Genomic DNA, 10,037 nt, shown 5'->3' with positions numbered 1-10,037 from the left:
GGAGAGAGGAGGTAGTTGCTAGCATCCTAGCTATATCGTTGGCAGTAGCCGGCGTAGTGCGGGAAGCAGGGATATCGTGTCCGAATTCCAGACTATGAAGAGAGAGAGAGAGCCTCTCCGCGCATTTCTTTCGGCACCGTTGCGGGCAACGATAGGGTCACATAGGGTTGGTTGTCTGATCGTACGTGGTGGAGAACCTGGAGGGGTTACGGGGTCATCGTTATTCTCTTCTGGTATGGTTGAGCCCGAAAATACAGAGGCTGCACTTGTACTCTCCGTGAATGCGCTTTCGCCGCTGACGCTCTCCATATCATCTGTATTCTTCGGCCGTCGTCGAAGATCCACGACTCGCTTCTTTCGCTTCCTCGCATGAGCCTTTGAGTGACGACCAGCACCCATGCTGAGCCCGTATCCGCTAAACCCTGTTGAGGGAAGACTCAGTCGACTGTGCGAAGACGATGCCAGACTTGCAGCATCTTGGAGTGAAAGTGACGATGTTGCGACGTGAGAATGGGTTCTGGAGAGCGGGGGACTCATGGGGGAGACCAGGCCGCTGGGACCGTCAGCCTGCTCCATCAAACCTGTCCATGCTCTGAAAACAACTTCTTGGATAGAAGGCGTGAATAAGGATAGCGTCCTCTGGGAATCCGTCAGCGCGGCTAGACGGAGGACGTTCTTGCGGGAGAAGAGGGAATGCATCTCGACGCCGGAATCCAGAGATAGGGATGCGATTTCCGAAGTAGACAGAACGTTCCCGGATGCGTCGACGGGATCCTCGGGGGGATTCAATAAAGGATCCAGGCCTGGTCCTTCAAGCGGTGGATTCGTGACTTGAGCCGAAGTGGTTTCCAGTTCACTATATTCCGTTCCCCATAGGCGCAAAGAAAGCCTATGTATAATCGCAGGCAACTCGTCCATGAAGAGTATTCGTAGCTGGCCCTCGATTTCTTTTTGGAGGTAATCGCGGACAAAAGGGATCGAATCGAAGGTCGACGAGACTTTTAGGGATTCGAGGGGATCGTTCCGAAAGACGACTGTAATGCCCTTTTGCTTCGAGAAGACGAGAATAACGAAACCTGAGAGTTTTATGTCTGAGAGGGTAATTTGAAGTGGGATAGTCAAACCGGTTCTTCAGCAGAAATATGAACCCGTCAGCAAATTTCACGGCTCGAATTTTACGATTAATTTTCTCTTATAATTATTTTGCCCATATCACCAGTGAAGCAAAAGCATAGACCAGAAGGGAATAGCAAAGCCGGGACTTACGCAGCAGCAAGTGGTTGTGGAGAGGCAAAGGGGTGCCGAGTAAGGAGATATGTATTCAAGGGGTTCGCCTGCACACAGGTCTTGAGGGTCAAGAACGCATCTCCAGCATAGGACATCTTGAAAATACCCCGAAACCTGTCCTCTGCCAGATCACCTATTTCCAAGATTTCTAGCTCTGGGGGGTTGGAGCCCAGGTTCAGTTCGGTCACCACGATATCGTCGACGATAATCGGGGGTTTGGGCGATTTGTTCAGCGCAACAGTCAACAGCTCCTGCGCCCTTGTGTAGAAGCCCGCGTCTGCCATGAGCGGCGACCAGTTGAAGTTGAACGCCATGCCGGCGACACACGCGACATGAGGACGGTCCGATATGCAGTATGAGAGAGATGATAGATGGAGATCAAACGGGGTCGACGCGCGTTCGGCCAAAGGGGGAGAAAATGCGACGGTTTGGCGCAAAACGAGCAGAAGCGGGCGGGAACGGAAACAATGGCGTCGCGTGCTGGCGAGGTGGTGATGATGCAGATGCAGGAGGGTGATAAATAAGAAAAAATAAGAAAAGCAAACAGGGAGACCAGATGGTGAAAAGGAAGAGGAAGAGGAAGAGGCTGAGGAAGAGGAAGACTTCAAGGATCGAAGGAAAAAATTGTTTTATTTACCAGCGCCTTGCACGTGACAATCCTTGGTGCACAGCTTTTGGTTGTATGTTGGACACTCTTCACCATTATCAAACTTGATAAGCTATTCTCTATCCTATTACCGGTGGCTTTGCAGTGGAGATTGCTAGCTCAACGGAGACCTTCAAATAATCCGCTGCTGGCCAACGCACATACCAACATTATGGTCATAAGGCTTTGTCGCCATGCAACCTTTAATATGTCGATGCACTCTGTCAACTATCACGCTCATTGCGTCGTGGAAGATCCTGCTCTTGTGACACTACTCAAGCGCTGGCTGACGGCAGCTTATACTGGGCGGTGTTTGTGGTATTTGATGACGGAGTGGAATGGGTATTTCGATCCCCTCAGCGTGATGAGATCACTCGGACTCAATAGAAATTGGTTCACAATTAGACACTTAAGTCTTTTAAATACAACAATGCATTTAAGTATAAGAACCAAGAACTAGATACTCAGACCTTGAATATAGAGAAATCAATTTGTAATAACTATAATGAAACTAAGCACTGTTCTAATTAAAGATTTGGTATCAAGGCACCTTCTCATCTGAAGTACGCTCCACAGAGGTACTCAACATCATTTTTGAATGCTTCAAAATAATCCTCAAAACTGAACTGCTAACTGGAATTGGCATTCTGCATTCGAAAAACAAATAAAAGAGACAGTCCATCCAACCATCGATCCTTCAGTTCAACATTTCGTGAATCTGGTCCAGGGTCAGCAAAGCATTTGAAAAGTAAACAAGGATGAGTGTTCCGTTGGGTTTCAAACCTCGAAAAAGAAAAACAATGAAAAGACAGTCCATCCGGTCATCATTCCTCCAGTATAACAGATAACGGATCCGTCCCAGGCTCGGCGAAGCATCCAAAGTACTCCCGCTGTTCCGGAGTGTTTTTTTCCCAAAGTTGTATCAGTTTTCTTCCCCCAATGAAGATAAAGTCGCTAACAGCCTGGTCACTAAGCTCCTAACGAAGCTCTAACATATGGTAAAACCCGAACTGAAATTTCTCAGCGCACTGGTCGGTAATAGTTTGCCCATCCTGGGCCATCCTGCGACATAAAAATTTCGCATCAGAGACATCACTCCGCCGCTTCTCCTATCCATTCTCATCGTCCTGTCGAAGATAAAAGCATTTAATTTTCATCGCTAACGCGTAGTTGTGGTTCCCCACTATGCTGTGGCTGGCGGTCGCAGTGTATAGGTGGTAGGTTGGGTGGCCATGCCCACTGTGGGCCGGGCCACACCACCACGCCCATATATATATATATCACTATGAACGCAACCCATTTAACAAATGGTTACGTTGGCTTTTTGCTATGGATAATCTAGCGGTTATAGTGCTATCTTATCACATAGTCAAGGTTCGGAACGCGAATTCGGCCCATTGAGAGTAGGTTAGGCCCCAGATTTTCAACGTTACGGTTTCGACGGCTGTCGTAAGAATGTCAAGAGTTACAGTTTCGCCATCACCAAAATGAAGTTCTCCTCCGATGTTGGAAAACCCTTGCTAGCCTGCCAGCAAACTGACCAGTGAGGAGATGTTTTCTCTGGTGGAAACAAGAATGTCGATGTCATTGGTTGTTCGATTGCTCCCGAGCAGCTGCATCGCAGCCCCACCAATAAGGACGGAACGGTCGCCGAGACACTTCTCAACTGCCTGAATGCAGGCTCGGATATTTCCGGTTTTGTTCGACATCACTCTATATCAACGTTCAATTGGGTGAAAACTCCGGATTCGCACGTAACACGCTGCAAGCTAGCTCCTGTTTGTCCACCAGTAGACTCTTGTAGTTATTATGCCACGAATACCTCCTGCGAAATTGTAGCAGGCGCGGGGAGGATAGGGGGAAGGCGCGAGGTACTTTTTAGTCGGGGCATGTTAAAGCTAAATAGAATCGACAAGTCGCAGTATGAATGTGAGGAGGGTGAGGAAGGAGAAAGAAACGAGAGTACGAGTAAACTTGCGCAGAGTTATAAAGAGGAAAGGGAGAACGGAGGCATGGAAATTTTGAATTGCCTCACTAGTTAGTTCCACCTCACCACGAAATGCATGGTCAAAGCCAGAACCGAGAACATTTTTCAGCATTCGCTGCCGGTGCCACAAGGTTGAAAGGGGTTCTGAGCAGGAATGCCGAAAAATACCTTGCCAGCAGCTCAATTTTCTCACAAACCAAACATATGGTATACGTTTACCATGTCAGATGTCATCCTGAATGCATTCAGGGTCATCCATTTAACTAATGGTAGACGGTTCAATGCCCTTCGGATGTTCTATGTCGTGACCCTCTTGAGGCATGCTATCTGCACGATCTCGGTACTTCTGTTTTATAGCCGCAAGTTTCAGGTCCCTCCTTGGAATCAGAGCTCTTACTTCTTCAGGAGTTACGATCCCCGCGCGGATCTGCTGTCTCTGAAAACAGACCTTCTGCCGCACATGGCCCATTATGGCCCTGACGAATAGCTCGACAAAAAATTGATCCTCATCAGGAAGGTATGCGATTATATCTTTGACAAAACTCAGCAGGAATACATAGTGACACTCAAAGTAATCGGTAATGGTAGTATTTAAGCCTTTAGCCGAATAGCGGTCGGCGACGATATCAATTATAGCTAGCATATAGATAGTCAGATTGAATGTCACAACGTTTGGAAGAACTCGAGTTCACCTCGAAAATAGTCAAGCCTGCGCGGGAATCTGCAAGGGGGATTTGTAAAGAGAAATGTGTCTCTACTCCAGGCATCGCGGCTCAAATCGAGATGCCAGAACTTTGCAGGCACAATAATGATGCTCGTCATCCAATCACCAGCACCATTAGGTAAAAATCGATTACCTGGTCAGCCTGTTGTGCTCTCGTTGGTTGCAGTTCTGTCAAAGGTTTGGGGGACTTCTTGGTAGCCCCCGGAAGCGAGAGCTGAACGGGCAGTTTCCAGTTGCTCATCTGCAATTGCGAATTGGAAATCCATCGGCGACGACAATGAGATCACCGACGATACAGTGTCTCACACCTGCGTTGTCCAGGATTTCTCCAGGGGCCCAGTCGGATTTTGCCAAAGAAGGCTTGTTGTAACCATCCATCATGGGTGTATACTGTTAGAGGCGTAGAACTAGATAGCGGGGTGGAGCACCAGCTATATAATCCATCATATTGTTCCTAATTCTTAAGGAGGAGAAGTTGGCCACAGGTGTGAAGGAGGTGTTAGGTGGCTGTTCTATAAAGTGTCATCGCCACCAGATGCTGGGAGCAATGTTGTGCTAAACCTAATCGGGCGGGAGCTAAACCATGGAATGCACTTCCCCATCATCAGCATTTAGTCAAAGCCCTGTATTTACATTTATTTACATTTTCCTTTACTTCACCCTCCCCAGTCACACATCTAACGACCAATTCTGCCATGCGACACGATATGTCGCTTTTCTCCCCTTCAGCCACCCCTGTATCTTCAACCCAGAAGGTGCCCCGGAATGCTCATACATACAAGAAGAGGTCAGCAACTACCGCGGGCACTGTTATTGGATCAAAAAAGGTTTATGGCAAACGAAAAACAAATGCGCCCCGTGCGGTGCTCGAGAGGGACCATCAGAATGCTTCGAATGCAGCTCCTGCTGTAGAAGGTGAAAGGGTTAAGGAGGCTGAGATTGGGGATATGATCACGGCAATGGAAAACGGGTTATCGGCGCTTCAGCTCGATGTTGAACGGGGGAAAGCTCATGTTGATAGGGATGATGAGGATGTCAATACTGCAGAAGAGCTACATGCGCTACGGGAAAGGGACATTCAACAGGGCGGACAGCCTTTGATCGAGGTCGGGATACCCACTTATAAAGATGCCCGGCGAGATGACGCTGCACATGTTTGCGATACAAGCGGGTCCAAATCCCCGGACGCCGTTAAATTCAAACGAAAACCACGAAGGTCCTCCGGTTGGATCGAAGACCTAAAACTCAATAACTACGTGCGCCCCATCCTCAAAGAGGCAACATCCCCGATATCCTCGCGCGGAATCCAAAGGTTCGCAAGCTGGGCTCGACGGACGGGGGATATGTTCACCGTCGAAAAGATCGCAGAGGGCTCCTACGGTGAAGTCTACCAACTACGGCTGAGCAGGGATATTTCCAAATGCAATCTCTCCAAGTCACGACTAGCACGGTTAAAAATGTACAGGGATGGCGTATTCAAAATTATTCCCCTCCGCGCGCAGCGTGGGGTGGGCTCGAAGAAATTCACCACCGTCCAGGAGATCGTGTCTGAGGTGCAGATGTTGAAACTGCTTGATCCCATCCCGGGCTTTGCGAGGTTTCGGGAGGTGCATGTGGTCCAGGGCAGGTTTCCAGAGACTTACCAGCAGGCGTGGATGCGGTATAGCCAAACGAATGGGCATGAGTGTTTTAATCCAGATCCCAGTAAGCCAAAGTCGTATCCAGATACGCAATTGTGGGCGGTTTTGGAGATGGATAATGCTGGCTGCGAGTTGGAGAAGTTTCCGTGGTCATCGACTTTTCAGGTTTACGATATCTTTTGGGGAGTGGCGTTGGCGCTTGCGAGAGCGGAGCAATTTGCGGCGTTTGAGGTATGATTTTGAAGTGAAATGATTCCCGTATCTATCCCCTTTCACAGGGCGGAGTCGATATGGAAGGACATGCAGAAATGTTTTCTATGGTTACTGATGGCTGTTACAGCACCGCGACCTGCACCTTGGAAATATCTGTATCAAACCTAGGAGAAAAGGTGGCAACATTTTGACGGAGCTAGGGAAGTCGAGACCAGAAGGAATGGAAGGTGGAGCCACTGGGTTTGGTTTGAGTGGACTTGAAACTACCATAATCGATTATTCACTTTCGAGAGCCGAATTACAACCAACAGATACTGCGGACACAGATATGCAGGCGGAAGCAGAGGCGGCGACCGAGAGCAAAAAAGAACCAGTAGCGATTGCGTGGTCGGATCTTGACAAGAGGCAGATCTTTGGCGCTATTGGGCGAGACGAGGATGAGAAGCTGCTCAGGGATACTTATCGATAGTGAGTTACTTTCTTTCCCTTTTCTCCTCTTCTTTCCTTCCCCAATCATCCAAATCAGTTACATGAAATATAGCTCTCATTTTGGGCGAAGTCGTGTCGCTCTTTTCTATCCTAATCAGTTATTCACAAGCCCTAAAATTATTAGTATGCGATCCGAAATATATCATCAAGACAATCTCCTCAGCTCTACACAACCCCCTTCTAGACCCTTGCAATGGAAGGATTATAACCCCAGAACGAACCTCATCTGGCTTTCATTTCTGCTACGGATGTTATTGAAGAAAATGAAGCCAGCCTGTGCATTCCGGGTGGCTGAGCAACGACAGCCACAACAACGGCTACCACTTACGCCCCGTCCGGCAAATCACAAACTACAAAACAATACCACATACTATAATGAGAATGGTGACACAGTTGGTGGAGCAGGTTCTCCACCACCCAAGTCATCAAGGAAAGCGATTCGTCAAGTTAAAACGGGTGTGGGGATTAATGGTGACGGTGATGATGGAAGAAAACAATTGGACCCTGCCGCTATGAGCTGTCAGCAACGGCCGCGGCATCAGCAGATGTTGGGAGAGGAATTAGCAATTCGCCTTCAGACAACGGCGGATATGCTAAGCGTCGAGAGCGGAATTGAGGATTTGCATTGCGCGGGGGATCTTGTGGCTTTTGCTATTGGGGCTGGGTGGTTAATTGAGGGGGATTTTTTGTGTTAGACTGCACTTTTGGAGAAATTTTTTGGTCTTTCTCAATTGTGATGCATATGGAACTGGGAATATAGAGTTAGAGATAGATGGGGCGTAAATTTTGTATTAGTTACACTATTATTCACTTTCTGGGACGTTCATATGAATGTACAGCACGAGGGCATATTGTGAACTGCCGTTCCGGGTAGTCTGTTATTAATTCTCTTCATTGAGGTTATTTTATTTCCTGTCATCTTCATGGCGTTCTAGGACACTTGAGAAATGTGTTCATCTGTCAGTGAGTCTATCAACTCTCCTCCTATGACTGACATGATTGAGCTGCCTGCATATTGTATGCATTAGAGTGATCAATTTACATACTACGTAAAAGGGGAAGCGGGGTTTAGCCTAGTTATAATCTTGGAGCAGGGAATCGGTAATTTGCAAGTCTGGCAACGACGGGACCCGGCTGGTTGGGTGCTGGAACCTGATCTCCGGCAAATGGCGGGGCAGGCCGATGCCGAATCGTCCCCAGCTGCTTTGGTTGCCGCTTGGGGAACTCTCCAGCAATGACGATAACGATAACGATAAGGATAAGGATATAGATAACGAGAGAACGTCATTAGCTGGCACTAAGTTGACTTGTCTGAGGTGTCGATGCGACTGTCGTCCAAGTACGTACAGAGCTAACTCCCGCGGCAGCTTGTAATACGATATACTAGGCGCTATTGATGGTTTTCGCCAACAGACCCTTGCGTAATGGGGGGTGTGTCCCATCTCACTGTATATGCTGCGTAAGCAAGCCTAAATATCATCGCCGTCCTCCATATTCGTAAGCTACTTCTTGAACACCGACTGCCCCATTATACATAGACCATCCCAGCTGGTCAAAAGACCAGAAGTCGATCTTGCTTGTCGTTGAAGACGAATCGATAGGCCAACACACAAAACCCCGCACAACTGGGGATGGAGCAAACATTGTGGCTTTGTTCATCATCAGCAAACCCGTAGACCGTGACCGGAACGAGTTGGCGGATGCAGGGGTTATCGATGTAGCTTATTCCATTGTGCATGTGAAAGGCTCAGGAAGAGCCGATGGATCATTCTTTAGCCTCGGAGCTAGCGAAATGGCTGAGGTTGGTTGCGCTCTTATGCAAAGAGTATGGAGTAGTGTCGTTGATGTATTCATCATGGTCGTGTGAGTGACTCCTCGTGCAATTCTCTGATAGGCCATAGATAACTTAGACTCAGTGCATGTCCTGCGTACTACACCGCGGAGTGACAACCACAGAAGAAGATTCCAATAACAGCGAGCTGCAATGATGTGATGAGCTCAGTGATTCGACAACCTAACATGTTTAGGGCAATGTTTCTGTAAAATGTGGCTTTATCAATTTCCCCAACCTTCCCCGCTTCCAAAGATGTTAACAATGTGGTTTGCCCTTTGGTTCGCGGCTCCATGCGCCTGACTGACCCCGAGAGCCCGTACACCTCATATCCCCCCATCCCCCCAACAGACAAAATCCGTGGTTCAAGTAGTTCTAGGACTGCGTGCATTGCTTGTGTGCTTTCTTCTGGATATCTTTGCCTGCTGCAAGTCAGTTATTCTGTCCCGGCGTTCATGAGCCCCATCTGTCTTCATGCTCGATCCTCCCACCGCAAAACATGAGGAGCCGCAAGAGGGTACCATCGGCGAAACAGCTGCGACAAAGAAACCAAAACGCTTCCAATGTATGCGCTGTGAGACGCGATTTGCACGACTCGAACATCTCCAGCGCCATGAGAGAATCCGTGAGCACAAGCAACCGTTTCCGATATAAAATCAATCTGATTGATATATTGAAACTTGTGTTAACTTTGTGCACATCATACGTTATATTTAGATACCCAAGAAAAGCCTTTCTGCTGTCAATTATGCGACCATCGGTTTACTCGAAGGTGGGTATAGGTTTTTCCCAGAATCGCTCTTTTTTTTGGCTGGAAATCATAATTGCGACAGGCCCGCTGACCGAATCAAAACAGTGATCTATTGATCCGACATGAACGCCTTTCACACAATAAAGACGGGTCGAAAAAAAAGCCACGAACCCCTTCCAAGCCGCGTAAACCAACATCCAAGAAATCAGCTCCTTCAGCTATCTCATCCGTTACCGCTTCTCCAATGACTCTACCACCATTTGCAATCGACGATAGGCAGAGGAAAATATTTCTGGGTGCCGACGTGCTCTCAGATGCCCCTGATACCAACAAGTACCCGTTGGCGACACTCCTACTCATTCTCTCTAATTGGCCGCTGAACATGTAGCTTCGCAGATGCCCGAGTAGCAGTTATACCGCTCACATGCCCATCTTGTCCCAGAGAGATATGGACACAGCAAAAGTGGTG

The 10,037-nt window shown here is 48.1% G+C and overlaps 4 protein-coding genes across 4 annotated transcripts; 1 reads left to right on the top strand and 3 right to left on the bottom strand.

The window, feature by feature from the left end:
• Positions 1–30: 30 nt before the first annotated feature.
• On the bottom strand, positions 31–1,601 carry HCAG_01339 (conserved hypothetical protein; the record flags this gene model as incomplete). Its single annotated transcript, XM_001544242.1, has 2 exons — positions 31–1,129; positions 1,267–1,601. The coding sequence occupies 2 exons, from the start codon at positions 1,599–1,601 to the stop codon at positions 31–33; spliced, it is 1,434 nt and encodes a 477-aa protein (XP_001544292.1).
• A 1,156-nt stretch (positions 1,602–2,757) lies between these two features.
• On the bottom strand, positions 2,758–3,642 carry HCAG_01338 (predicted protein; the record flags this gene model as incomplete). Its single annotated transcript, XM_001544241.1, has 3 exons — positions 2,758–2,823; positions 2,963–2,995; positions 3,475–3,642. 3 exons carry the CDS (start codon positions 3,640–3,642, stop codon positions 2,758–2,760), a joined length of 267 nt encoding a protein of 88 aa, XP_001544291.1.
• A 537-nt stretch (positions 3,643–4,179) lies between these two features.
• Positions 4,180–4,742, bottom strand: HCAG_01337 (predicted protein; the record flags this gene model as incomplete). Its single annotated transcript, XM_001544240.1, has 2 exons — positions 4,180–4,556; positions 4,679–4,742. 2 exons carry the CDS (start codon positions 4,740–4,742, stop codon positions 4,180–4,182), a joined length of 441 nt encoding a protein of 146 aa, XP_001544290.1.
• A 597-nt stretch (positions 4,743–5,339) lies between these two features.
• On the top strand, positions 5,340–7,681 carry HCAG_01336 (predicted protein; the record flags this gene model as incomplete). Its single annotated transcript, XM_001544239.1, has 3 exons — positions 5,340–6,515; positions 6,625–6,965; positions 7,111–7,681. The coding sequence occupies 3 exons, from the start codon at positions 5,340–5,342 to the stop codon at positions 7,679–7,681; spliced, it is 2,088 nt and encodes a 695-aa protein (XP_001544289.1).
• Positions 7,682–10,037: the final 2,356 nt, after the last annotated feature.

The sequence above is a fragment of the Histoplasma capsulatum genome, genomic scaffold (genome assembly GCF_000149585.1).
Source record: "Histoplasma capsulatum NAm1 scaffold_1 genomic scaffold, whole genome shotgun sequence".
Classification (NCBI taxonomy): Eukaryota; Fungi; Ascomycota; class Eurotiomycetes; order Onygenales; family Ajellomycetaceae; genus Histoplasma; species Histoplasma mississippiense.
The sequence above is the reverse complement of the archived record's forward strand: the minus strand, read 5'-3'. Positions and strand labels throughout refer to the sequence as shown.